The sequence below is a fragment of the Chiloscyllium plagiosum genome, unplaced genomic scaffold (genome assembly GCF_037043375.1).
Source record: "Chiloscyllium plagiosum isolate Xiang-an unplaced genomic scaffold, Cpla_swu_hap1 HiC_scaffold_7, whole genome shotgun sequence".
Taxonomy (NCBI): domain Eukaryota; kingdom Metazoa; phylum Chordata; class Chondrichthyes; order Orectolobiformes; family Hemiscylliidae; genus Chiloscyllium; species Chiloscyllium plagiosum.
In genome coordinates, this window is record NW_028270145.1 from 19,573,999 (window position 1) to 19,601,343 (window position 27,345).

Sequence of the window (27,345 nt, forward strand, 5' to 3'; positions counted from 1 at the left end):
AAAATATGTGGCGGGCGGTTAGTATAACAGCTATTGTTACTGTCTGTTTTCATTTATTAGCTATGTTCTGTTCCCAATGACCTTTTAAAATTAAACATTGACTACATTTGGAATATTGTTAGAGCTATTGCCTTTTCAAAATGAAAGTATTACTACAACATTTTGTAACAGATTGAACACTTGAGATATCCTGTACAGTTTTTAGTCTCTTCTGGGGATGTATACACCAATGATAAATTAACCTGTTTTTTTCAATTGATCTATATTTTGAGATATATCTATGAGCCAGCTTCTGATGTCTGCATTACTATATTAACCCAGTAGCAGAACTTTGCAATGTAAACAAGGCATCAGTTGAGTCATGAACACGAATCATGGAATTTGAACAGCACTAATTTAAAAGTGGTGGGTTTTTGGGAGAGTATCACATCATGAGAAGTAGCTGAGAGAAGAGGGAAGTGGGGTTTGACAAATAAGCAAGAAGATTGTAGGGCATGGGAATTGTGGTGAGGAAGTTCATCTATCACTGTATTGCCAGCCTGGTTCAGTTATGGTGAATTGAGTCAGAAAATTATAGGTTACTGTTATAAAATGAATGTGACCCCCCCTACTCTGAGAACTAAAACTGAAACCCCCAAAGAGGAGCGTCTTGCCCTATAATCTGTAAAAAGAATGTGAAAAGTGGTGTAACCTGCTCTGCAATAACTTCTAGTTTTTAAATAAAATAAATTCTTGACACTCACTTTAAAATCAACTAATAATTTATTTTTCTACTTTAACAGTGAATAAATTAACTAACCAAATAAATCCCTTCTAACAACGAACTATTCCTGAATTAAACAAGATTCTAATAGTATGCTGTTCCAATGAATATAAGTCCCACTCATACACAAAAACAGCATTTAGTCTTTCAATTACAGCCAGGTTACGTGTCTTCCAGAATGTTCTGTGCCTTCTTCCATCAAGTCTTCTGTTAGGAACACCTTTTTCCTCCCAATTGTCTGTTGTTCTTCTGCCAGGAATTTACATTGTGCCTTTTCTAAGACATGGATGACTGAGAGAGCCAATTTCTCTTTCTAGAGCTGAGGACTCTTAGCTCTGGCTGATGGCAGCTAGCTCTGGGATCTTTGTCCCAATGCCCCCTTCTTTTATATGCGTGGTGCCTTAACAATATTTCTTACATAGGTTTGGTCCTATTTGTCAAAAGCATCAGATTTAAATTTAGATTTAAATTAGACTTTGGTATCTAAGGGGAGAAAGTGAGGTCTGCAGATGCTGGAGATCAGAGCTGAAAATGTGTTGCTGGAATAGCGCAGCAGGTCAGACAGCATCCAAGGAACAGGAGAATCGACGTTTCGGGCATAAGCCCTTCTTCAGGAAGGGCTTATGCCCGAAACGTCGATTCTCCTGTTCCCTGGATGCTGTCTGACCTGCTGCGCTGTTCCAGCAACACATTTTCAGCTTTGGTATCTAAGGGCCTAGTTCAAATTGATTGGCTAAATTCAAAACTTGTGGTCTTGATTTAAAAACTGTTGTTTGGCCTGCTAACTGTATGGCCTTTTGAATCAAAGGTTTCAGTTCAGGTGTTCTCTGTGCACCTGCAAACCCCCAAGCTGTTGCTCACAGACATACATTTAAAACCTCTAAGCATCAAGAAAATACCATCTTTTAAAGGGACTGTGCAATGCTTTTCCCACTGGCATTTTACAATTTTACAAGCACCAAATTTTAACTTTCTGCTTTCCAATCTACAGTTGGTCCATGTAACTTTGCAACAGTTATCCCTGAGCGAACTGAACACTTAATCTTTGTTGCCACCTCAGTGCAGATCAGAAAGTATCCTTTTAATGGAGGTTTTATCTTTCAGATTGAATGATAAACTGAAACCCAGTTGGCCTGCCTCTTCGTGACATGCTCAGCATCACAGATGCAATGTTTTGGCCAATTGTAAAAGGCAGACCAAATCCAACCTGGCCAATTACTGCATGAGTAGTCTACTCATGGTCATCCGCAGTAGAAGTTGCAGAAGTGGTCATCGACAGTGCTTTTGAGTGGCGCTTGCTCAAAAGTAGCCTGTTTTCTAAGCTCAGTTTGGATTCTGCCAGGACCACTCAATCTCTGACCTTATTGCAGCCTTGATCCAAACACAGACCACAGAGCTGAACTCTAGAGATTAGGTGAAAGCAACTATCCTTGACACCAAAGCATTATTTGATTAGATTTGATTAACCTTCTGGACTGCAGTATTGAGTTCAAAAATTTGTGCTTGAGCATCTTCCCCATGGTTCCCACCACCACCACCTCCGCCCCCCCAAACGCACACAAACCAGGCCTTTTTATCACACAGTCTATTACTACATGCAACCCATTGTAGACCCCATTAGCAGCTATTCATGCTCCTAGGCTGGCTGTTGTCTACTAATGTCTGTCCAACTGTTCCTCTCTCTTTTGGCTCTAGCTACCATTGGTTCTGAAGAACAGTCACTGGACCTGAAATGTTAAGTCTGATTTCTCTCCACAGATACTGCCAGACCTGCTGAGTTTTTCTAGCAATTTCTTGGAGTCATAGAGTCATTTTTGTTTTTCTTTGTTATTACTTGATTAGAATTTCTCATGGTAGTGCCTTAGACACAACCATTTTTAGTTGCTTCGTCAAAGACATTTCTTCTGTCATAACTACTGATGTGGGCATGTTTGTTGATGATGGCACAGAGTTTAGCAACATTTGCGTTGACTCATTCTGAAGAAGTCAATGTTCATATGCAGCAAGACATGAACATTATCCAGGCTTTGTTTAAATAGCAAGTAATATTCACACCACAAAATTACCAGGCATTGACTATCTCTAAGAAGGGAGAAACTAACTATTTCCCCTTTACTTTCAACAACATTACCAATGCTTAATCTTCCCACTATCAACATCCTAGGGTTACCATTGATTAGAACCTGAATTGGGCCAACTGTATAAATACCATGGCTACAAGAACAGGTCAGAAGCTAATAATTCTACAAATCTCTTTCTCTCCATTGCTGTCCACAGCACACATCAAGAGTGTGATGGAATACTCCCCATTTGCCGCATGAGCTCAGCTCCAACAATATTCAAAAAAACTCATTACCTCTTAAGACATACCAGTTTGTTTGATTGGCACCCCATTCACCAGCTTCCAAATTCAGTCCCTTCACCAACACACAGTGGGAATAATCCATACCATCTACAAGATGCACAGCAATAACTCTCCAAGACCTTTCCAACAGCACTTTCCCAACCCAGTATCTCTACCACCAAGAAGGACAAAGCTACAAAGCTCCCCTTCAGATAATGGATCAATCTGCCTTGGAATGATATTGCTGTTCTCTATTGTTGTGTCAAAATCCTGGAACTCCCTTCCGAACAGCACTATGGGTGTGCTTATCCCAGGGACTGTGGTAGTTCCAAGAAAGCAGCTCAGCATCGGGCAATTAGAGATAGGCAATAAATGCTGACCCATAAAGTGCTGTTGTTCACATCCCTTGAACAAATAAGAAAATGTAAAAGGCTCAGTGACTTTAAGCGAAGTGATGTACATGCATTTTGGTGATATCCTGGAAATCACATCCTTATTATTGCTACTATTTGCTGTTCATGTGACCTTCTTTATACATACTTTGGCAGCAGCACCTGCCTACGTAAGTGACTGCTTTTTGATTCCCAAATAAAACTCTGCAGTGACGATGACAATCACTAATAACAAGTCCCGCACAAAGCATAATCCGCAAAAAATGGATACTGAGGCAATGAAGATTTTGAAAGGGATGATAAGCTTGATGAAAGATTAGTAAAGGGAGTTGTTGAAGTAGCAAATTGTTAGCTATGAATTTCAGAGCACCTTGATGACTCTGTTGTTGGACATTGATGACAGGACAGATACATGAAAGGGCACTGTCTGGGGTGGCTGTGTAGGCCTAGCGAAGGTTACAGATACAAGAGGACATGAGACCATGAACAAATTTGAATACTAGGCTAAGGATTGTAAATTTGAAGGCGCTAGGGATCAGGAATAATATGGGTAAGGACCAAGGTTATGACTGTGCAGGAATGATGTGGCATAAGAGTTTTGAATAGGCTGAATTTTGTGAAGAATGGAGCCTGCCAGCTGCAGATAAGTGGATGGAGGTTAAAAGGTAAAAGTTCAGGAAATAAACTGAGTAACTTGAGCTTGAGTAATCAGGGTAGTAAATGGATATTCATAACCAGCATTTAAAGTTCTTGAGAGTTAATGAAGATCATGCATTTGGAGGAAACTTCTTGTCACACCAAGTTGTATATGAACAGTAATCTGATGTTTGAATTTGATTATTGGTGTCACATTTACCGAGATGCAATGAAAAATTTTATTTTGTGTGCTATTCAAGGAGATCATATCATACAAAGTGCATCAAGGTAGCAGAACAGACTATAGAACAGTGTTAAAACTGCAGAGAAGTTGCAGCAAGGAAGAAGCTGTTCTTAAATCTCTTCATATGTGTATTTAAACTTTTATATCTTCTGACCAAAGGAAGAAGGTGGAGGAGAGTTAATATGTTGATTGTTTTCCCAAGGTAGCGGAAAGTATAGATGGAGTCAATGAAGAGAAGGCTCGTTTGCATGATGTGCTGGGTTGTGTTCACGACTTTGTAGTTTCTTGCGATCTTGAGATCTTGTGATGCGTTCAGACAGGGGAGTCCATACTGACACTGGGCCAGTAATCTCAAACATCAGGCTCTAACATTCTGGGACGTTGGTTTGAATCCCACCAAAGCAGGTAGTGAAATTTGAAATCTATTTTTTAAAGGATCCGGAATTAAAAGCTAGCCTAATGGCGACCATATAACTATTGATTATCATAAAGGTATAACTGGTTCACTAATGTCCTTTAGGCGAGGAAATCTGTCATTTTTACCTGGTCTGGCCTATGTGCGAGTCCAGGTCTACTGAATGTGGTTGACTCTTAACTGCCCTTTGAAATAGCCTGAGAAGTCACTCCATTCCAGGGCTATTAGGGATTAGCAATAATTAAACATTCATCCCATTTTTGAATAGAATAAAATACAAGCAATGGCAAAATAAAGATAAGTGGAGTTGGTGTGTTGTCAGCATACACGTGTTAGCTAACTGCTTGGTGCTCATGTATTTGGATAGTGTTGACAAGATACAGCAAGTAGGTAAGAACATGGGGCTCAGTTCTGATTTCTGCTTACGAACAGTTTTTTGAAAAGTAATCTGGATTTTTTTCTGATATTTTATACCTGCACATTATTTCTCTTGTACAACAAAGTAAAACAGTATGCTTCCAAATTCCTCTGTCTCCCAGTCTAAAGAGGTCACAGAAATCATTAGGGAAGAGCATTGATAATACACGATAACTCTGATGACTTAATATTCATCCCGAGAATGCCAAAAAAAGTATATTATACATGAAGACATTTTGCAAACTGTTAACTTTTAAGGTTGTTTTGAAGACTTGCTGTAAATTGATTTCTGACCTACTGTGATGCCCTTTACAGAAAATCTGTGGCAGAGAAGAAAAAGTGAGACTCTTCAACCAGATTGATGTATCTTCATTGAGCTAAATGTCTAAATTAGATTTAAATCAAGTACAGAATATTTCCCAAGATTGAAAAAGAGAATCGAGGGGGCGTTAGAAAAAAATCTGACACTAAGTTTATAAAGTTAATTCTTTTGAGCCAGAGAAGTCATATGACAGTAATTATTAATGTTCACATTATTAGAGATTTACTTTCACTTAAATGTACCAGTCCTACCTGTTATTGCAAATCCAGTGGGGAATATGGGCATGTGCTCTAAATTGACTCTATTGCATATCTTGCAATGTTGAGTCAAATGAGAAGATACTGTTATGGCAAACTATGTGACAGAGTGGGATATCTCTGACCATCACTTTTGGATTTCTCATGTGCAGACTTCAAAAGTTGCTGTCAGACTTACTCCATAGTGGTAGTGAGTGTTAGCTTCACCATTATTATGAACATGAAAGCTAGACATTATTGTGTTTGAGTTTTTTGTTTAAATGTAATTTTTTTTCCCTTTACACGAATATGCCATAGGATTGACTGCAATCAATAGTTTTGATTTTCACCATGAAATAAAAATGAGTTAGCACTATTAGTTGTATTGAATAACTATTTTAATGAACTGTTTTGTTTTGTATAAGATTACATTGTCTCACTATCTTTCTCTGTGAAGTAAGATAAGCAAATTAAATGTTGAGTCTGAGTTCCAAAGCCAACTAGAGGTAGATGGAGTGGCAAATATTTCAAAGGCTCAGGTGAAGTGGAAGGGGGCCACGAAGAGCCCCAAACTCTTCTGTGAACTGTTTACCTGCTGTGAACTCTCTGCTTGCTCTGAAAAGTTAACAAGCCAACATGGTGTCACTGTTTAAGAAAGATGGTAAGGACAAGCCAGGGAACTATAGACCAGTGAGCCTGACGTCAGTGGTGGACGAGTTGTTGGAGGGTATCCTGAGAGACAGGATGTACATGTATTTGGAAAGGCAAAGACTGATTAGAGATAGTCAACATGGCTTTGAGTGTGGGAAATCACGTCTCACAAACTTGATTGAGTTTTTTGAAGAAGTAACAAAGAGGATTAATGAGGGCAGAGCGGTAGATGTGATCGATATGGACTAAAGTAAGGCGTTTGACAAGGTTCCCTGTGGGAGATTGGTTAGCAAAGTTAGATCTCATGGAATATCGGGAGAACTAGCCATTTGGATACAGAACTGGCTCAAAGGTAAAAGACAGAGGGTGGTGGTGGAGGGTTTTTCAGACTGGAGGCCAGTGACCAGTGGAGAGCCACAAGGATCGGTCCTGGGTCCACTACTTTTCATCATTTTATATAAATGATTTGGATGTGGGCGTAAGAGGTATAGTTAGTAAGTTTGCAGATGACACCAAAATTGGAGGTGTAGTGGACAGCGAAGAGGGTTACCTCAGATTACAACGGAATCTTGATCAGATGGGCCAGTGGACTGAGGAGTGGCAGATGGAGTTTAATTCAGATAAATGCAAGTTGTTGCATTTTGGGAGAGCAAATCTTAGCAGGACTTATACACTTAATGGCAAGTTCTTTGGAAGTTTTGCTGAACAAAGAGACCTTGGAGTGCAGGTTCATAGCTCCTTGAAAGTAGAGTTGCAGGTAAATAAGATAGTGAAGGCAGCGTTTGGTATGCTTTCCTTTATTGGTCAGAGTATTGAGTATAGGCGTTGGGAGGTCATGTTCGAACATATAGGATGTTGGTTAGCCCACTTTTGGAATGTTGCATGTAATTCTGGTCTCCTTCCTGTCGGAAGGATGTTGTGAAACTTGAAAGAATTCAGAAAAGTTTTAAGGGATGTTGTCAAGGTTGAAGTGTTTGAGCGATAGGGAGAGGCTGAACAGGCTGGAGCTTTTTTCTCTGGAGTGTTGGGGGCTGAAGGGTGAGGTTTACCTTAGAGTTTTATAAAATCATGAGGGCCATGGATAGGGTGAATAGCCAAGGTGTTTTCTCCTGGGTAGAGGAGTCCAAAACTAGCAGGCACAGATTTAAGATGTTATGATGTTGAAGGTGTGTACTGTACCTTTAAGAGAGAGTGAATGCAGGCACCTGTATGTGACTGACTGTAGGCACAAAGTGTACTGGACAATTTGGAGATATAACATTTGAGCTGTAACTCAGATATTGAGTTGTTTTCACATCAATTCGAATTCAATCAATCAATTTAACTTATAACCCAAGGTATTAAAACCCAGTCAAATTTGAATTCTACTGTTTTGACAACATCAAACCAATGGGATATAAAAAGCAGGAATTTTGGACAGTTTGCCAGAGAAAGAGCACCATCTGCCATTTGAATGACTGCCTGCAACCCTTATCTCTGAAAGGTACTTTTTTCATAAGAAACATCTTTGCAGCAGAAGACCAAAGAGGACTCTGGAATCTGTAAACAGAGGAAGTTTGTTACCTGCAGATGACAACTGGTTTTGAAAATTGATTTGCTGTAAATTTAATACGGGCTTTATTGGATCAGTATATTGTTATAGATTGGTAGATATCTTTTTTTATGAGAAGGGAGGCTTACAATTGTACTTAGTTGTTGTTTAAAGTTCTCTTTTGGAGTTAATGAATAAAATTGTTATTTTTTCTTTAGTGGAATTTGGATAGTTCTCTGTCACTCAAAGTTTAACAGATTATGAGGCGAGGTGAGATTTTCTGTGTGTTTTGTTTAATAATCAGAAGGTTTTACCCTGTGTTGTGACAAAGGTGAGGGGGAAAGATTTAAGAGGAACCTCTGGGACAACATTTTCATGCAGAAGGTGGTGCGCATGTGGAATGAACTACCAGAGGGAGTGGTGGAAGCTGGTTCAATTACAACATTTAAAAGGCATCTAGATGGGTCAATGAATAGGAACTGTTTAGAGGGATACGGGCCAAGTGCTGGCAAATGGGACTAGATTAATTTTAATATCTGGTTGGCGTGGATGAGTTGGAGCTAAAGATCTGTTTCTTTGCTATACAGCTGAATGACTCTGAGTCTAAATCTCATCCCTGTACACTTGTGGTTTCAGTGCTTTTACCCATACCACACTAACACAGTTTCAAGCCCACTACCACCACAGTGTTATGGTAATCAAGTATTTTAGAGAAGAGCACTAGTTTTGAATTTGGGCGAGCAATGGGCTAGTGTTTGAATGTCAGGCTCACCCCGGCTTGTTGAGAGCATAGAGCATATTTACTCTGACCTCAGTTATAAGCTTGAACAGACTGACTCCTGAATGCTGCAATACTAGTGGTCAATATTCGTAGTGGGTGCATCAGGTAACCATTATCAGGGACTGATGGGAACATTCCCAAACCAGCATAAGTCTTGGACTTGTGATGGTATCCCTTGGTCCAAGGCAATTGCAGCACACAACCTTGCAAGTTTAATTGATGGCTTGTGTGTCTCTTGGCTCACAAATCTTTTGAAAATAAAAAAAAATCATTTCGGGTTCTCTCTTTTTGATGAACATTACAAGGATTATGTATTGTTTTCCTGCACACTCTATTTGCATCTGGCAGGGATAAAATGGTGGCTTTGGTTTTAAATTTTTAGATAAGTAGAAATGATAATGAGAAAAGATTACTTCTTTAATCTGTTGAATTTCCTTCATTCTGCAATGTAAATATTAACATTTGTCTAAAATTAAATGTCCATTTTAGAAAGAAAATCTTGAGTCTTTGCATTCTTCTATTTTACAGGTTTGTTGCCAAAAATAAGTATGTCACGTGCTAACAGTGCTTAGGGATATAGTGGAGAGATTGACCAAAGGGCACAACTGCGGGCCAAAAATTTGGTTATAATTCCAGAATTTCTGATACCCAGTATTAATACATATTTTTCACTATGCTAGCAGGAAAATACTTTGTAGTCACATCATATTTTAATACTTTTATAATGAATATATTTATAAAAGTTATGGTGCACTTTGAATTGCAATAAATTTGACATAAATGTGCAACATGTTTTGTTTCATTTGCTGTATTATGCACAATAAATCCATTTGCCTTTAAAGTATTTGCACACCAAGCATGTTTAACTACAAATTTTATTCCTCATCAATTCTCTTAAGTGGATAGACTACTTTAAAATTTCATCTGAATAAACTAAATTAATTCTTGTTAATTAAGCCATAGCAATGTTTTTAGAAAAAACATGAATTAATCCCAAAATGAATTTTATCATTAAGGGAAGAATTTATATTTTAATACAGATCACCAATGAAAATAAAACTACCTATTCTATATTTTTGGTATGCTTTTCTACAATGACTTTATTAGACAGTGAGCAACTTTTTGAATTCTGGAGTTGACTTGTGCTGCAACCATCATAGGTGCCATATTACAAAACTGACAAGAACTTGTTTTGGACCTCTGGTCAGCTTTTGGAGAATACACACACTTCTTGGACTTTTTAAAGAAAGTCTGCTGGGACCTTAGCTTGGATAGTATTTTTTTTAACTTCAGTCAGGGAATGTGAACTTTGCTGGCTGGGCCAGCATTTTTTGCTCATCCTTAATTGTTCATGGGAGTATGATGATGAGCTGCTGCCTTACAATGCTGCCATCCACTTTTATGTATGTATGGCCACAGTGCTGTGACAGAGGGAGCTCTAGGATTTTGATCCAGTTGTTAGGTTCTTTTTCTTGAGATTCTTACATACTTGATGCAACTGCAACATGCCAACTTTTGTGAACAACCAAAGTTTTATTAAGAAGTACAAGCTTTCTGGAGGAACCATTAACACACTTCACAGGGCTTACGGAGCCGTGTCAAAGATCTCTCTGAGCAAAAGAAACATTCCTTCCTTTATACAGTACAAGAGTTTAACATTACAGTCAGTAGCGCCCACAAGACGATCCCCAGCCATTCCCCCACAGTCACATGCCACTCAAGACACAATGTAGTGATCACAGCATTTCCAGAAACAATGTAATGTAAATCATCCCTAGATGGCCAGATCTGTTGTGAATCTTTTTTTAACTGCATGGAGTAGTCAGAATTTGAATTGCAATGTTCTTATTGATTCTGAAAGAGTATGGTAACGTAAATGTTTTTACTCTGAATATCTAGGAAATGGCCATGCAAATGGCTCTGAATCGCAAGGGATGGGAATGTAAATTCCTTACATGCTACATGTAAGACATAGACATCCTACCCTAAGACATGCATACCACTCTGCCCTCAAGACATCCAATTTCCTGCAGGTCAGCAGACCAAATTAACCCTTTAATTATCTCACAGTGACATTGAAAGAATGGCAATATATCCATTTCAGGAAGTTGAGTGGCTTGGAGAGGAACTTGCAATTTGTGGGATTCCCATGTATCTGCTGCCCTTATCCCTCTACGTAGTGCTTGGAAGGCACTGCTGTCTTTGGAACCTTGGTAAAATTCGACAGTGCATCTTGTAGTTGGTATAGACCACTATAACTATGCATCAGTAGTGGAGGGAATGAATATCTAATGATCTGTTGCCAATTAAGCAGACTGCTTCATCCTCGGTGTCAAGCTTCTTGAGTGTTTTGGAGCTGCACTATCTAGCCAAGTAGAGAGTATTCCGTCAGACTCTGACTTGTGCCTTGTTGGTGGTAGACAGGCTCAGGGGAGTCAGAAGGTGAGTTACTTGCTGCTTACTAAGGTATCTAACAATATGACTCTATGACACTATCTGTTGATTGCAGTATGTTTGTTACTTTTTTTTAGTCAATCTGTTAAAATCCAGAAGAAAGAAAGAGCACTCAATATGATCATTAAAACAATAATACTAATTTGGAATTTTAGGTTATTTTGGCTGTAGGGCCAGTAGCATGAGCCCACACTTCTTTAAATGGAAGATTTTAAATGGAATAGTGGTAGTGCATGTTCATGAAGACAGATTTGTGTGCTATTTATGGTAAAATGAAGGGGACAATAGCACAGAAATTGGAACACCTTCTGTAGACTCATGTATTGTTCACATGCACAAAGGTCAGTAAGATTAGGCTCGGAAATTGCCAAGATTAGCAGAGCCAGATGGAGATAAATTTACAGACTTGATAATTTCTCTGTATGCAACATCTCCTATTTGTGCATTAAATTGAAGCTTGATCTTTCTTTGTAGTCTGGTCATAAAGTAGGATTGAATTTGTTGAACCTTTGAAGAATGCTGGTTCAACAACTTGTCGAATCAGATTTTTTTTCTCTATAATGTTTGCCCTTTCGGATAAATTTAAAGATTACTGCAATTAGATTTATGAGAATTGATTTGTGCTTAAAAAATTACATATTTGCTGGTAATTAGCCAATTTGTGCTAAGTAAATTTTGAAATCCAAAGTATTTCTAGTATTTCTCCAGTTAACTGTAGTTGATAACAAATGTTAGTATTCAGCCATATTAAAATAAACCGTATATTCAGTCGTCAGATTCCAAGGAGTATACATCTTCTTCCCTTTACTTTATGTATTATTTAAACTATTAGAACAATGATTTTGCAATATTTTTTAAAAATCATGTATTGTCTGACCTACATGTACACTGCATTGAATTTTAAGTCTTCATACTCATCAAGTGTTGCTGAACAAAGAGACCTTGGAGTGCATGTTAATAGCTCCTTGAAAGTGGAGTCGCAGGTAGATAGGATAGTGAAGAAAGTTTGGTATGCTTTCCTTTATTAGTCAGAGTATTGAGTACAGGAGTTTGGAGATTATGTTGCGGCTGTACAGGACATTGGTTTGGCCACTGTTGGAATATTGCATCTCCTTGCTATCGGAAAGATGTTGTGAAACTTGAAAGGGTTCAGAAAAGATTTACAAGGATGTTGCCAGGGTTGGAGATTTGAACTATAGGGAGCGGTTGAATAGACTAGGGCTGTTTTCCCTGAAGTGTCGGAGGCTGAAGGGTGATCTTATAGAGATTTATAAAATCATGAGCGGCATGGATAGGATAAACAGACTAAGTCTTTTCCTTTGTTTGGGGGAGTCCAGAGCTAGAGGGCATAGGTTTAGAGTGAGAGGGGAATGATATAAAAGAGACCTACGGGGCAACTTTTTCACACAGAGGGTGGTGCGTGTATGGAATGAGCTGCCACAGGAAGCGGTGGAGGCTCGTGCAATTGCAACATTTAAAGGCATCTGGTTGGGTATGTGAATAGGAAGGGTTTGGAGGGATATGGGCCAGGTGCTGGTAGATGGGACTAAATTGGGTTGGGATAGCTGGTCGGCATGGACAAGTTGGACCGAAGAGTCTGTTTCTGTACTATGACTCTAAACTATTGCTATGCTTAACCTTATCTTTGCAATCTTCTCCTTTCCCATGTCAGTCACCTCTTCTTGACATTTCAGTCTGCAAATCCCTGATTTGTCCAGGTGACCACAGTGACCCTGACTTACTCTTCTATGAAATACCCTTCCCATCTTTTCAAAACCTTCTTAAAATGTCATTTGACCAAGCTATCTGTCCTCCTTTAACTTCTTTCCCCAGGTTTGGAGTTCAACTTCTTTGTAAAAACAATGACTGCAGATGCTGGAAACCAGATTCAGGATTAGAGTGCTGCTGGAAAAGCACAGCAGTTCAGGCAGCATCTGAGGAGTAGGAAATTCGACATTTCAGGCAAAATCCCTTCGTCAGGAATAGAGGCAGAGAGCCTGAAGGGTGGAGAGATAAATGGGAGGAGGGTGGGGGTGGGGAGAAAGTAGCATAGAGTACAATAGGTGAGTGGGTTGGGGATGAAGGTGATAGGTCAGGGAGGAGGGTGGGGGAAGGTAGCAAAGATTATAATGGGTGAATGGGGGTGGGATGAAGGTGATAGGTGAGAGAGGAAGGTGGATAGGATAGGTGGAAAGGAAGATAGGCAGGTAGGACAAGTCATGGGGACAGTGCTGAGCTGGAAGTTTGGAACTGGGGTGAGGTGGGGGAAGGAGAAATGAGGAAACTGGTGAAGTCCACATTGATGCTCTGGGGTTGAAGTGTTCCGAGGCGGAAGATGAGGCATTCTTCCTCCAGACGCCGGGTGGTGAGGAGCGGCAGTGAAAGAGGCTCAGGACCTCCATGTCCTCGGCTGAGTGAGAGGGGGAGTTGAAATATTGGGCCACAGGGTTGATTGGTGCGGGTGTCCCAGAGATGTTCCCTCAAGCACTCTGCTAGGAGGCGTCCAATCTCCCCAATGTAGAGGAGACCGCATTGGGAGCAAAGGATACAATAAATGATACTGGTGGATGTGCAGGTAAAACTTTAATGGATGTGGAAGGCTCCTTTAGGGCCTTGGATGGAGGTGAGGGAGGAGTTGTGGGCGCAGGTTTTGCAATTCCTGCGGTGGCAGGGGAAGGTGCCAGGACGGGAGGGTGGGTTGTTGCGGGGGGGCGTGGACCTGACCGGGTAGTCACGGAGGGAATGGTCTTTGCGGAAGGCGGAAAGGTGTGGGGAGGGAAATATATCCCTGGTGGTGGGGGCTGTTTGGAGGTGTCGGAAATGTCGTCGGATGATTTGGTTTATGCGAAGGTTGGTAGGGTGGAAGGTGAGCACCGGGGTGTTCTGTCCTTGTTACAGTTGGAGGGATGGGGTCTGAGAGTGGAGGTGCGGGATGTGGACGAGATACATTGGAGGGCATCTTTAACCACGTGGGAAGGGAAATTGCGGTCTAGAACATAGAACATAGAAGAATACAGCGCAGTACAGGCCCTTTGGCCCTCGATGTTGCGCCGATCCAAGCCCACCTAACCTACACTAGCCCATTATCCTCCATATGCCTATCTAATGCCTGCTTAAATGCCCATAAAGAGGGAGAGTCCACCACTGCTACTGGCAGGGCATTCCATGAACTCACGACTTGCTGAGTAAAGAACCTATCCCTAACATCTGTCCTATACCTACCACCCCTTAATTTAAAGCTATGCCCCCTCATAATAGCTGACTCCATACGTGGAAAAAGGTTCTCACGGTCAACCCTATCTAAACCCCTAATCATCTTGTACACCTCTATCAAGTCACCCCTAAACCTTCTTTTCTCCAATGAAAACAACCCCAAGTGCCTCAGCCTTTCCTCATACAATCTTCCTACCATACCAGGCAACATCCTCTCCAAAGAAGGAGGCCATCTGGTGTGTTCTGTGGTGGAATTGGTCCTCCTGGGAGCAGATACAGCAGAGGCAGAGGAATTGGGAATACGGGATGGCATTTTTGCAGGATGTAGGGTGGGAAGAGGTGTAATCCAGGTAGCTGTGGGAGTTGGTGGGTGTAACCCAGGTAGCTGTGCAGGAGCACGAGGTGGCACCAATGAAGTCATCGATGTAGCGGAGGAAGAAGTAGGGAGTGGTGCCGGTGTAACTACGGAAGATGGACTATTCTACGTCGCCAACAAAAAGACAGGCATAGCTGGGGCCCATACGGGTGCCCATGGCTACCCCTTTAGTCTGGAGGAAGTGGGAGGATTCGAAGGAGGAATTGTTAAGGGTGAGGACCAGTTCGGCCAAACGAATTAGAGTGTCAGTGGAAGGGTACTTTTGGGGACATCAGGAGAGGAAGAAATGGAGGGCTTGGAGGCCCTGGTCATGGCGGATGGAGGTGTAGAGGGATTGAATATCCATGGTGAAGATGAGGCGTTGGGGGCCGGGGAAACGGAAGTCTTGGAGGAGGTGGGGAGGGCATGGGTGGTGTCTCGAACGTATTTGGGGAGTTCCCCACTCCCTCTGCTCCAATCCCGACCTCACCATCAAGCCAGCAGATAAAGGGGGTGTACCCCCATTCACCCATTATACTCTTTGCTATCTTCCCCCACCTTCCTCCCTGACCTATCACCTTCAACCCCATGCCCACTCACCTATTGTACTCTATGCTACTTTCTCCCCACCCCCACCTTCCTCTCATTCATCTCTCCACTCTTCAGGCACTCTGCCTGTATTCCTGATGAAGGGCTTTTGCCCGAAACGTCGATTTTCCTGCTCCTCGGATGCTGCCTGAACTGCTGTGCTTTTCTAGCATCACTCTAATCCAGTTCAACTTCTTTGTCAATTTGTGACGTGCTTTGGGGGTGTTCTTTACTTAAAATTCGTATGGGAGTGGTATTTATTATAATACACCTTTTTATCTTACAGAAATGCTGCTCGATTATTAAATGCCAATTTCAGTGTAGATTTAGTATTTTAATGAATTTGAGAATTATGGGTATTAATGCTTTGTCATCATCTGCCATATTTAGTATAAATACTCTTTGTAACAAATTAAGAAGATATGCCTATTTCATCTGCAAATACTATATGTTCGTGAGTAATGATTTTTTAAAAAAAATTGGCTCATTTAAATTTAATGCAAAGCTAATAATTAATTTACACTGTTGTAAATGACCTAATCTGACTCGTTATTACTTTCACTGCCCTCACTTCTGTAAAAACAATTTCGCAGTGGGGTTCCTACATAAAATTTGCTTATAATTTATAATAGTAAACAAGTTCGCAAAATTTGCAATGTGCTAACGTTCATGTCGGATATTTTAGCAATATAAGTAGCCCATAGAATATAGGTCCCTTTTATATTCTAATAACTGGCGACAACTTGACAATAGCATCTCAATGAGATGAGGGTTTTGAACTTATTCTCACGTCCACCCAGTTCAGCTGCCCCTATGAACTATGGTCTGACCTGCCAGTTGCCAGTAACGTACGCATGTGTAAAAAAGTTATGTAACAAAATTTGGGCAGATCAGCAGCGAAATGAAAACAGACAGATTTACAATTTCAATTGAACAGGGATATTTTGTTGCCGAACAAAGGCTCAATTTGCTACTTAGTTTTAATTTTCGAGGGATTTTGTGGAAACCCCAAGCCTCTCAAAATAGAGGAGAATAGGTACACTCTAATGCAGATAGGTCTTGGTGAACTGTCTTGTGCTTTTCGATTGTGGCTGGGGAATCCAATATGAGAGCTGATTTGTGTTCACCAACTCGCTTTCTCCCGCTTTGAATGTAAATTCTATGCAACGCAACTTTGGCGGTGCCACACTGAACGGTGCTCTTCTGCTTGCAGAATATACAATGACTTTATTTTGTTCGCAAGAATTGAATGAAATCGGGTCATTTCCTTGTTGATTGCGTCATTATCGCCTGCTAGTGGAGGTGCTTTCTGTCTTTATACAATGTGTTGGTGAAAGCTGTCAGAACAAACTCGGGGGTATATTCCAAGTCTCAAGCGTTTCGTATTTTAAAAGAAGCGGCGTTACTTACTCGTGCATCGCTGTAGATAAATAGTTGATTGGATTTTGTGCAAGGTGTCACAATGCAGAAATTTTTCAAGCCGCCTGCACGTACAGGAATCACTGTAAGTGGGACGCGCAGCGCTTCTCCAAGCCGGACCTCTTATTTTGATTGTTATGTATTTTTGCGTGTGCTTGAATATGCTGTAGACGATAGCTTGTGTTATCATCGATAACAAAAAGGCAGCATTACCATTGACTGGCTGTTTCGAAAAGGGTTGGAACAATTTGCTTGTTGGACGATGTCATGGAACTGAATTATTTTCTGTTTAGGTTTGATTTTCTGTTATTCTACTGTAATAGCACTTTGGTAATTATGTTACATTTTCATGCAACTGAATTTTGATGGCTTTCCGATGAGACGAAATTAGATTTTAAGAACGGCGAGTAGACGGTAGCACCTCTATCACCAAAGGGTTAAATGTGTGAGAGCGAAGTGAAACTGGAGAATTGGCAATCGAACGGAGGTGAATTCCAAAACAAGTTGAACTGCTGATAATTGTTTTCTTTTGTATTAGTGTGAAGCTGAAAGGAATCTGAAATAGTCCGTCCAATGCGAGAAAGATTCACAAAATGTCATTTTAAAACGAAAGCCCAATCTTCCAGTAAAATAGATTGTCATAACCACCCATCCAGCAGAGAATGCAGAATAGAGTAAGATGACCCACTGTATGTGTGGGTAACAGATTCGAAAGTTAGTGTACATTCCTTCTGTGTATAAGGCGATTTGAAATAAAAACGTTGTTCTTTCGATTTCATTCACTTTTTTTATTCTTTTATGATGATGACGTTTCCTGACCAGAAACAGAACTATTTCTCACTGGCCCTTGAGTCCTAACATACCGCGTTCCCCTTGAGCTTATGCATTTTAATCTCCTGCAATGTTCCGGCTATTTTTAGCTCCCACCTCCCAGGGTTCGGTTTCTGTCAACAATGAGCCACATTTTCATGTGATTTACCGACAATGAAAGGTCTCTCTTTCTCTGCCTCCCCAGTGTGTTTATTTGTCTGTGGCAAATGGTTGAAAATGTATTTTCAGTGACTTCGCCAATTACAAGTGCATTATTAGAGTACAGCTTGGAAAACGACGAGAAATTCTGATAATTTAGCGAAATGTAATATTACAGATTCCGAGGCGGCTCCATTATTTATGATTGGACGGTCTGCTTCATATCTAGCTAGGCGTGCGCTGCATGTAAACTTTTGTTTTAAAAAATCAGTCCAAAGTACCATGCTGGAGGGAGCCTGACTATTTGACTCCACCCCAGCGCCCCATGCTGTTGGAAATACAACAGATGTTGCAGACTATTTATGAAACTGAATTCTTTTCACTTTCAGATGGACTTTCCGGTCGAGATCAGTCGATTGAGTTGCTGACCCCTTCCAGAGTCAATCACATGCCCAGTACTGGTAAGATCAAAATTTAAGTTGAGATTAATTTAGTTAATAAAATCAAGTCACGAGTTACCTTTAGAATTTGCCAATCCTCACGAAGGAAACTATTTTTACAATGAATATTTGGTGCTGTGTTTTTGTTCATTCTGAAGTGTTTTTTTAAACTCATGGGACGTGGGTGTTGCTGGTTGGCATTTGTTCTCCGTCCCCAGTTGCCCTTGAGAAAGTGATGAAGAGCTACTTTCTTGACACGTTGCAGTCCACTGGCTTTGGTTTGAACACCATGTCCTTTGGTGAAGTGACAGTGAGGGAACAGCAATATATTTCCAAGTCAGGAATTCAGGATTTTGACCAAGTGGCTTGGAGGGGAACTTGCAAGTGGTGGTGTTCCCACAAATCTTCTGCCCTTCTCCTTCTAGATGAGCAATTATAATTTGAAAGGTTCTGTCCAAGGATCTTTGGTGAATTTCTGTGTATCTTGTAAACAGAACACACAGCTGCTACTGAGCATTAGAGGTGGAGGGAGTAGGTGCTTGTGGATGTGGTCCCATTCAAACAGGCACCTTTTTCTGGATGGTCTCAAGCTTGTTGAATGTGATGGGAGCTGCACCTCTCCAGGCAAATAGGAGTGTGATAGAATATTTCCCAATTTGTATCTTGTAGGTGATGGATAGGCTTTGGTGAGGCAGGAGGCGAGTTACCTGCCAGTATTCCTAACCTCTGACCTAATCTTGTAGCCACTGTGTTGATGTGGCAAGTCCAGTTGTGTTTCTAGTCAGTGGTACTTCAGGATATTGATAGTTGGGGATTTGGTGATGGTAACACCTAGCGAGGTTTGAGAAGATTTGGATGTAGGTTTGCTCGCTGAACTGGAAGGTTCATTTCCAGATGTTTCGTCACCTTCAGTGGATCTCAGCCAAAGCACTGTACATGATTCCTGCTTTCTATTTATATGTTTGGATTGGTGTTGTCATTTCCTGTTCTTTTTCTCAGGGGGTGGTAGATGTGTTTGTTGATTGATTGAGTTCCATCTACCACCCCCTGAGAAAAAGAACAGGAAATGGCATCACCAACCCAAACATAAATAAAAACTAGGAATCACGTACAGTGCTTTGCCTGAGGCCCACTGAAGACGTTACCTAATAGGGTGATGAAACGTCTGGAAATGAACCTTCCAACTCAGCGAGCAAACCTACATCCAGAAATGGTAACACCATTAAATGTCAAGGGGCAATGGTGAGACAGTAATTGTGTGGTGCAAATGCTACTAGCCACTTGTCAGCCCAACTCTGCATATTGTCCAGATCTCATTGCATTTAAATATGGACTGCTTCAGTATCTGAGAAGTCATGAATGGTGCTGAACATTATGCAATCATTGACAAACATCTCCACTTCTTACCTTATGACGGATAGAAGGTTTTTGATGAAGCAGTTATAGATGGTTGGGTCTGGGGCACTACCTTGAGCAACTCCTGCAAAAATGTCCAGTGCTGGAATGACTGACTTCCAACAGCCTCAAATATTTTCTTATGTGTCAGGTATGACTGCAACCAGTCAAGAGATTGCCCATTAATTCTAGTTTTGCTGGGCTCCTTAATGCCACTGCTGAGTCAAATGCAACCTTCATATCAAGGGCTGTCAAATCTCACCTCAACTCGAGTTCAGCTCCTTTGTCCATGGTTGGACCAAGGCTGTAATGAGATAAGGAGATGAATGGCCCTGGCAAAACCCAAACTGGGAATTACTTAGCAGGTTATTGCTGAGCAGGTACTGCTTGATAGTACATTTTATAATACCTCCTATCACTTTACTGATGATTGAGAGTAGATTGATGGGGTGGTAGTTGGCCAGGTTGGATTTGTCCTGCCTTTTGCATACAGTACATACCTGGACAACTTTCCATGTTGTCAGTTAGATAATCATACAGCACAGAAGTAGACCCTTCGGCCCAACTTATCCATGCCAACCAGGTTTCCTAAACTGAACTAGTCTCATTTGCCTGCATTTGGCCCAAATCTCCCTAAACTTTCCTTTCCGTGTACCTGTCGAAGTATTATTTAAATGTGGTAATTGTACCCACCTCTAGCATTTCCTCTGGTAGATCGTTCTACCATATACACACCACTCTGGCAAAAAAAAGTTACCCCTCAGGTCCCTTTTAAAATTTTTCCCCTCATCTTAAACCTATGTCTTGTCATTTTGGATTCCCCTACCATGGGGAAAAGACCTTGGCTATTCACTTTATCGATGCTCCTCATAATTTTATAAACCTCTATAAGGTCATCCTCCACTCCCAGCCTAACCTCATTACTCAAATCTTTCAGTCTCAGTAACATTCTCGTAAATCTTTTTTGTACCCTTTCCAGTTTAATAACATTCTTCCTATGGCAGGGTGACCAGAATTGTATGCAGTATTCCAGATGTGGCCATACTAGTATTTTATATGGCATGTGAGATGACATCCCAATTCCTGTACTCTTTGCTCTGACTGATGAAGGCAAGTGTGCCAAACACTGCCTTCCCTACCTGTCTACTTGTAACGTCTCTTTCAAGGAATTGTGCACCTGCACCTCTAAGTCTCTGTTCAACAACACTCACCAGGGCTCTCCTGTCTTGGTTTATCTTGCCAAAATGCAACACCTCATATTTATCTGCATTAAACTCCATCTGCCATTCCTCGGCCCACTGATCCAGTTTACAGTCATACAGCACGGAAACAGACCCTCTGTCCAACCAGTCCACGCCAAACATAGTCCCACCTGCCTGTTCCGGGCCTGTATCCTTCCAAATATTTCCTATTCACATATCCATCCATATGGCTTTTAAACATTGTTACTGTACCCACATCCACCACTTCCTCAGGAAGTTCATTCCACGTGCAAAACCACCCTCTGTGAAAACGTTTGCCTCTTGGGTTTTTTTAAATGTCTCTCTTCGTGCCCCGTAGTATTGAAATTCCTCATCCTTAGGGTAAAGACAACTACCATCAACTATCTATACCTCATTTTATAAATTTCTATCAGGCATGCTCCAGTGGAAAAGATCCCAGTCTTTATTTATAACTCAAACTTTCCAGACCTGGCAACATCCTGGTAAGTCTCTTCGGAATCCTCTCCAGCTTGATAATATCCTTCCTATAATTGCACAACCAGAACTGGACACAGTACTCCAGAAAAGCCTTCGCCAATGTCCTATAAAACCTCAACATAACGTATCAACTCCTATACTCAAAGGAGTGAGCAGTGAAGGCAAGCGTGCCAAATGCCTTTTTGACCACCCATCTATATATTGTTCAAGATTGTGTCCTATCTTTAGATAACCTTCTTCATTGTCCACTATACGACCAGTTTTGGTGTCATCTGCAAACTTACTAACCATGCTTTTTATCTTCTTATCCAAATTGTTTATGTAAGTGATGAACAAAAATAAACCAAACACTGATCCTTGACCACAAATGACGGGTCACAGGCCTACCCTCTACACTACTCTATCTGCTCCTACCGTCAAGTCAATTTTATATCTACTTGGCTAGCTCTCCCTGGATCTCATGTGATCTAACCTTACTAACTAGTCTACTACACTGAGCATTGTCAAAGGTCCAGCTCAAGTTCATGTAGGCAACATCTACCAATCTGCCTTCATCCATCTTCTTGGTCTCCTTGTGAAAAAGCTTCAATCAAGTTTGAGAGACATGATTTCCTACCATAAAGACATGCTGACTATCCCTAATCAGTCCTTGTCTTTCCGAATGAATGTAGATCCTGTCCCTCAAAAACCGCTCTTGCAAATTAGCTACGACTGACGTCAGTCACAGTGGCCTGTAGTTCCCTGGCTTTTCTTTGCAGCCTTTCTTAAATGATGGCACAACATTAGCTGCACTCCAGTCTCTAGCATCTCACTTGAAGCTATCAGTGACACAAAATGTCTGCTCTGGGCCCCACACTTTCTTTGAGAGAAAGTGAGGGCTGCAGATGCTGGAGATCAGAGCTGAAAATGTGTTGCTGGAAAAGCGCAGCAGGTCAGGCAGCATCCAAGGAACAGGAGAATCGACGTTTCGGGCATAAGCCCTTCTTCAGGAATGAGGAATGTGTGTCCAGCAGGCTAAGACAGAAGGTAGGGAGGAGGGACTTGGGGGACGGGATTTGGAAATGCGATAGGTGGAGGGAGGTCAAGGTGAGGGTGATAGGCCGGAGTGGGGTGGGGGCGGAGAGGTCAGGACTTGAGCCCTGCCCCTCCAACCACCACCAGGACAGAACCCCACTGGTCCTCACCTACCACCCCACCAACCTCCATGTACAACGTATCATCCGCCGTCATTTCCGCCACCTCCAAACGGACCCCACCACCAGGGATATATTTCCCTCCCCTCCCCTATCAGCGTTCCGAAAAGACCACTCCCTCCATGACTCCCTCGTCAGGTCCACACCCCCCACCAACCCAACCTCCACTCCCGGCACCTTCCCCTGCAACCGCAAGAAATGCAAAACTTGCGCCCACACCTCCCCCCTTACTTCCCTCCAAGGCCCCAAGGGACACTTCCATATCCGCCACAAATTCACCTGCACCTCCACACACATCATCTATTGCATCCGCTGCACCCAATGTGGCCTCCTCTATATTGGGGAGACAGGCCGCCTACTTGCGGAACATTTCAGAGAACACCTCTGGGACACCCGGACCAACCAACCCAACCACCCCGTAGCCCAACACTTTAACTCCCCCTCCCACTCCACCAAGGACATACAGGTCCTTGGACTCCTCCATCGCCTGACCATGGCAACGCGACGGTTGGAGGAAGAGCGCCTCATCTTCCGCCTGGGAACCCTCCAACCACAAGGGATGAACTCAGACTTCTCCAGTTTCCTCATTTCCCCTCCCCCACCTTGTCTCAGTCAAATCCCTCGAACTCAGCACCGCCTTCCTAACCTGCAATCTTCTTCCTGACCTCTCCGCCCCCACCCCACTCCGGCCTATCACCCTCACCTTGACCTCCCTCCACCTATCGCATTTCCAAAGCCCCTCCCCCAAGTCCCTCCTCCCTACCTTTTATCTTAGCCTGCTGGACACATTTTCCTCATTCCTGAAGAAGGGCTTCTGCCCGAAACGTCGATTCTCCTGTTCCTTGGATGCCGCCTGACCTGCTGCGCTTTTCCAGCAACACATTTTCAGCCCCACAATTTCTTCCCTAGCTTCCCACAATGTCCTGGAATACACTTGATCAGGGACCAGGGATTTATTTATCTTTGTGTTTTAAGATCTCCAGGACCTTCTCTTCTGTAATGGATTCTTTTCAAAACATCATGCTTATTTCCCCAAGCTCCCTTGCTTCCATGTCTTTTCCCCACAGTAAATACTAATGCAAAATATTTTGATGAGGATCTCACCCATCTCTAGATCCATGCATAGACGTTCTTGATCTTTAAAGGGCCCTACTCTTTCTCTAGCTACTCTTTTGCTCTTAATATACTTGTAGAATCTCTTTGGATTCTGCTTAACCTTATCTGTCAAAGCTGAACTCTCATTTATCTTGTTTTTGAAAGCCTCCAACTTGACAGATGTCTCTTTACCTGCAAACAGCCTCCCCCAATCAACTTTTGAAAGTTCCTGTCTAATTCCATCAAAATTGGCCTTGCCCCAATTTAGGACTTTAACTTGTGGATCAGGCCTATCCTTTTCCATAAGTATTTTAAAACTAATAGAATTACGGTCACTGGCCCCAAAGTGCTCCCCCACTAACACCTCAGTCACTTGCCCTGTCTTATTTCCCATGAAGAGGTTGAGTTTTGCCCCTTTTCCACTGGGGCCACCTGCAAGTTAAATAAAGTTTTCTTGAACAAACTTAAATTCCTCCCCATGCAATCCCTTAACACTATGGCAGTCTCAGTCTGTTTGGACAGTTACAAATCCCCCACTATTAGAACCCTATTATTCTTACAGCTATCTGTGACCTCCCTAGATATTCCTACTGACTATTGGGAAGCCTATAGTACAATCCCATCAAAGTGATCACCCCGCTTCATATTTCTCAGTTTCCCCCCATAAAGCTTCACTGGACTATCCCTCAGAAGTATCCTCTGAACAGTCATGTTTTGACTAATCAAAAATACCATTCTCCGCCCTCTCTTGCCTCCACTTCTGTCCTTCCTATCGCATCTGTACCTTGGAACATTAAGCTGCCAATCCCTGTCCCTCCCTCAGTCATGTTTCTGTAATAGCTATATTATCCCAGTCCCATGTTCCCACCCATGTCCTGAGTTCATCTTCCTTATCTGTCAGGCCTCTTGCATTGAAACAAATGCAGTTTAATTAATCAGTCTTCCCTCATTCCCTCCTGTGCTCTTGCCTGCCTTGTCTATTAACTTGGTCTCTTTAACTTCTGGACTAGCCTCAACTTTCTGTTCTGTCTCACTACTGGTGAGGGTCCCACCCCTTGCTAGTTTAAAGCCTCCTGAGTAGTTCTAGCAAACGCCATCAGCAGAATATTGGTCCCCCTCTAGTTCAGATTGAACCTGTTCCTTTGGTACACGTCACTTCAACTCCAGAAGAGATCCCAATGATTCAAAAATCTGAATTCCTGCCTCTCCACCAGCTCCTCAGCCGCATATTCATCTGCCCTATCCTCCTATTCCTACTCTCACTAGCACATGGCACCAGGAGTAAGCCAGAGATAATTACCCTTGAAGTCCTGCTTTTTAACCTTCCACCCAACTCCCTATATTCACTCTGCAAGACCTCATGCTTTTAGTACCAATAACATTAGTAGAAAATGTGTACAATGTGCTTTGGCTGCTCATGCCCCCTCTTTTGAGTGTTTGCTGCAAATACTCCAAGATATCCCAGACCCTGCCACTAGGGAGGCTACTTTCTATCCTGGAGTCTCGCCCACAGCCACAGAAACACCTGTCTTTGCTTCGACTAGAGAATACCATATTTTTGACAGGAGAAAGGTTTAAAAGGGACCTGAGGGGCAACGTTTTCAAAACAGGGTGGTTCATATGTGGAATGAACTGCCAGAAGTGGTGGCTGCAGATATAGTTACAGCATTTAAAAGACATTTGGATAAGTTCATGATTAAGGAAGGTCGAGGGATAGGGGGCCAAACGCAGGCAAGTGGACTAGTTTAGATGGGGAAATTCAGTCAGCATGACGAGATGGATTGAAGGTCTTTTTATGTGTTGTTTGATTCTATCATAATCGTTCACTTCGACTTGGCCTTACCTGCTTCACAACAGAGCCAGTCGTGGTGCCAAAGACCTAGCTGCTGCTGCTATTTTCCTCGGAGAGGCCGTTTCCCCCAACTGTATCCAAAATGGTATACTTGTTTGAGAGGGGAATAGCCACGGGATATTCCTGCATTACCTGCCTACCTCTCCTGGTAGTTACCCTAGCTACCTGGCTGAACCTGCTGTATTACCATCTCCCTGAAGTTACTATTTTCCACATGCTCTGCCCCACAAATGCTGCTCACTTCTTGAAACTGCTGTTCCAACCAATCCATGTGGTATGAGAGCAGCTGCAGCAGGACACAAGATTAAGATTAGTTGTTAAGAGGGCAAAAGATTAAGATTTATATTCTTCAACTCCCACACTCAGCTCAACTCCGAGCGTTTTCACACTCTGTCCCAGTGTTTGAGCTCTATTAGAACTGCTTGGCTGGAGAAGTGGCAAGCTCTGGGGCACAAGTCTTCAGAACTGTTGCCCAGTGTTGTCAGGGCCTGTAGCCTTTTGCAGTATCCAGTGCCCTAACTGTTTCTCGACATTGCGTGGAGTGAATTGAATTGGCTGAAGATTGATATATATGATGCTGGGGACCACTGGAACAGGCCGAGCTGGATCATCCACTCGGTACATCTGGTTGAAGATTGCTGCACATGCTTCAGCATAATCTTTTGCACTGATATGTTGGGCACTTCCATTACTAAGGATGGGGATATATCCTGTATGTGGAACCTGCTCCAGTTTAATTGTCTACCACCATCCACGACTGGATGTAGTAGGACTGCAAGGTTTAAATCTGATCTGTTGATTTTGGGATCACTAGGCTCTGTCACTTGACATTTATGCTGCTTGGCATCCAAGTAGTCCTGTTTGGTACTTCAGCAAGTAGCCTACTCATTTTTAGGTGCCCCTGGTGCTGCTCCTGGCATGCCTTCCTGTACTGTTCATTGAATCAGGATTGATCCCCTGGATGGTAATGATTGAGTGGGACCATGAGGTTGCAGATTTCGCTGGAGTTCAATTCTGCTGCCATTGATGGCTGACAGCACATCATGGATGCCCAGTCTTGAGTTGCTTAGATCTATTTGAAATTTGTCCCATTTAGCATGGTGGTAGTGCCACTCAATACAATGGAAGCTATTCTCAATGTGATAAAATTGAGAACGGAACAGTTCAAAGAGATTAATCTTCTGGCATTAGGTCACTAATGCACTTGTGTAACATTAAAATGATATATAGATAGATCGAGTGATTGCGCTGATGTCTACTGACTGAACTTGAACTTGGGCTGTCTTCAGATGCACTGAAAAAAAGCCTGTGATTTCCTTTTTCCTCCTCCCCCAAACATTGATTCTCTTTATATTTCTTTACATTTTCATGCTTGAAAGATTTTCCTTGCAAGTTCAACTACGCACAATAGATAAGTCAGTAAATTTTTCCATTTAAGTTGAAAACCTGGAACTTGATACTTTCTTTCTGTGTTCTCTATATAGTTTCACTCATACTCTATTTTACTTTTTGTATTCATCTCCCTGCTACCCAGTATTTTTTTCCCTCTCCTTTCCATAGAACCCCTACAGTGTGGAAGCAGGTCATTTGGCTCAACAAGTCCAGACTGACACTCCAAAGAACATCCCGCCCAGACCCATCCCCCTGTCCTATCCCAGCAACCCTGCACTTCCCATGGCTAGTGCATCAAACCTACAAATCCATGAGCACTATCTGTAATTTTGCATTTCCAAACCACCTAACTTGCACATCTTTGGATTGTGGGAGGAAACTGGAGCACCTGCTGAAAACCCTCTCTGGGTTTCCTTTTGGAACCCTTTTCTTTGAGCTGAGATTGTTCTCGCATGCCTTGTCTTAGTGATTGTTAGTTCTCTGACCGACTTGCCAATTGCTGGAATGCACAGAACATAATGGACAACGTTGATTGAAGTCCATACACT

General features: G+C 42.1%; 1 protein-coding gene across 10 annotated transcripts in view; it reads left to right on the forward strand.

The window, feature by feature from the left end:
• Positions 1-27,345, forward strand: part of hdac4 (histone deacetylase 4) — a 528,171-nt gene that overhangs the window by 184,170 nt on the left and 316,656 nt on the right. For 7 of the 10 annotated variants that reach the window (XM_087988782.1, XM_087988780.1, XM_087988779.1 and 4 more), the window contains one exon: positions 18,120-18,191. The exons of 1 other annotated variant lie outside the window; for it this stretch is intronic. In XM_087988782.1, the coding sequence (XP_087844908.1) occupies positions 18,120-18,191 (72 nt within the window). Of the gene's footprint in view, positions 1-16,693; positions 16,847-18,119; positions 18,192-27,345 lie in introns of those variants that run through there. 2 more of the 10 variants (XM_087988784.1, XM_087988781.1) reach the window with 2 other exon arrangements.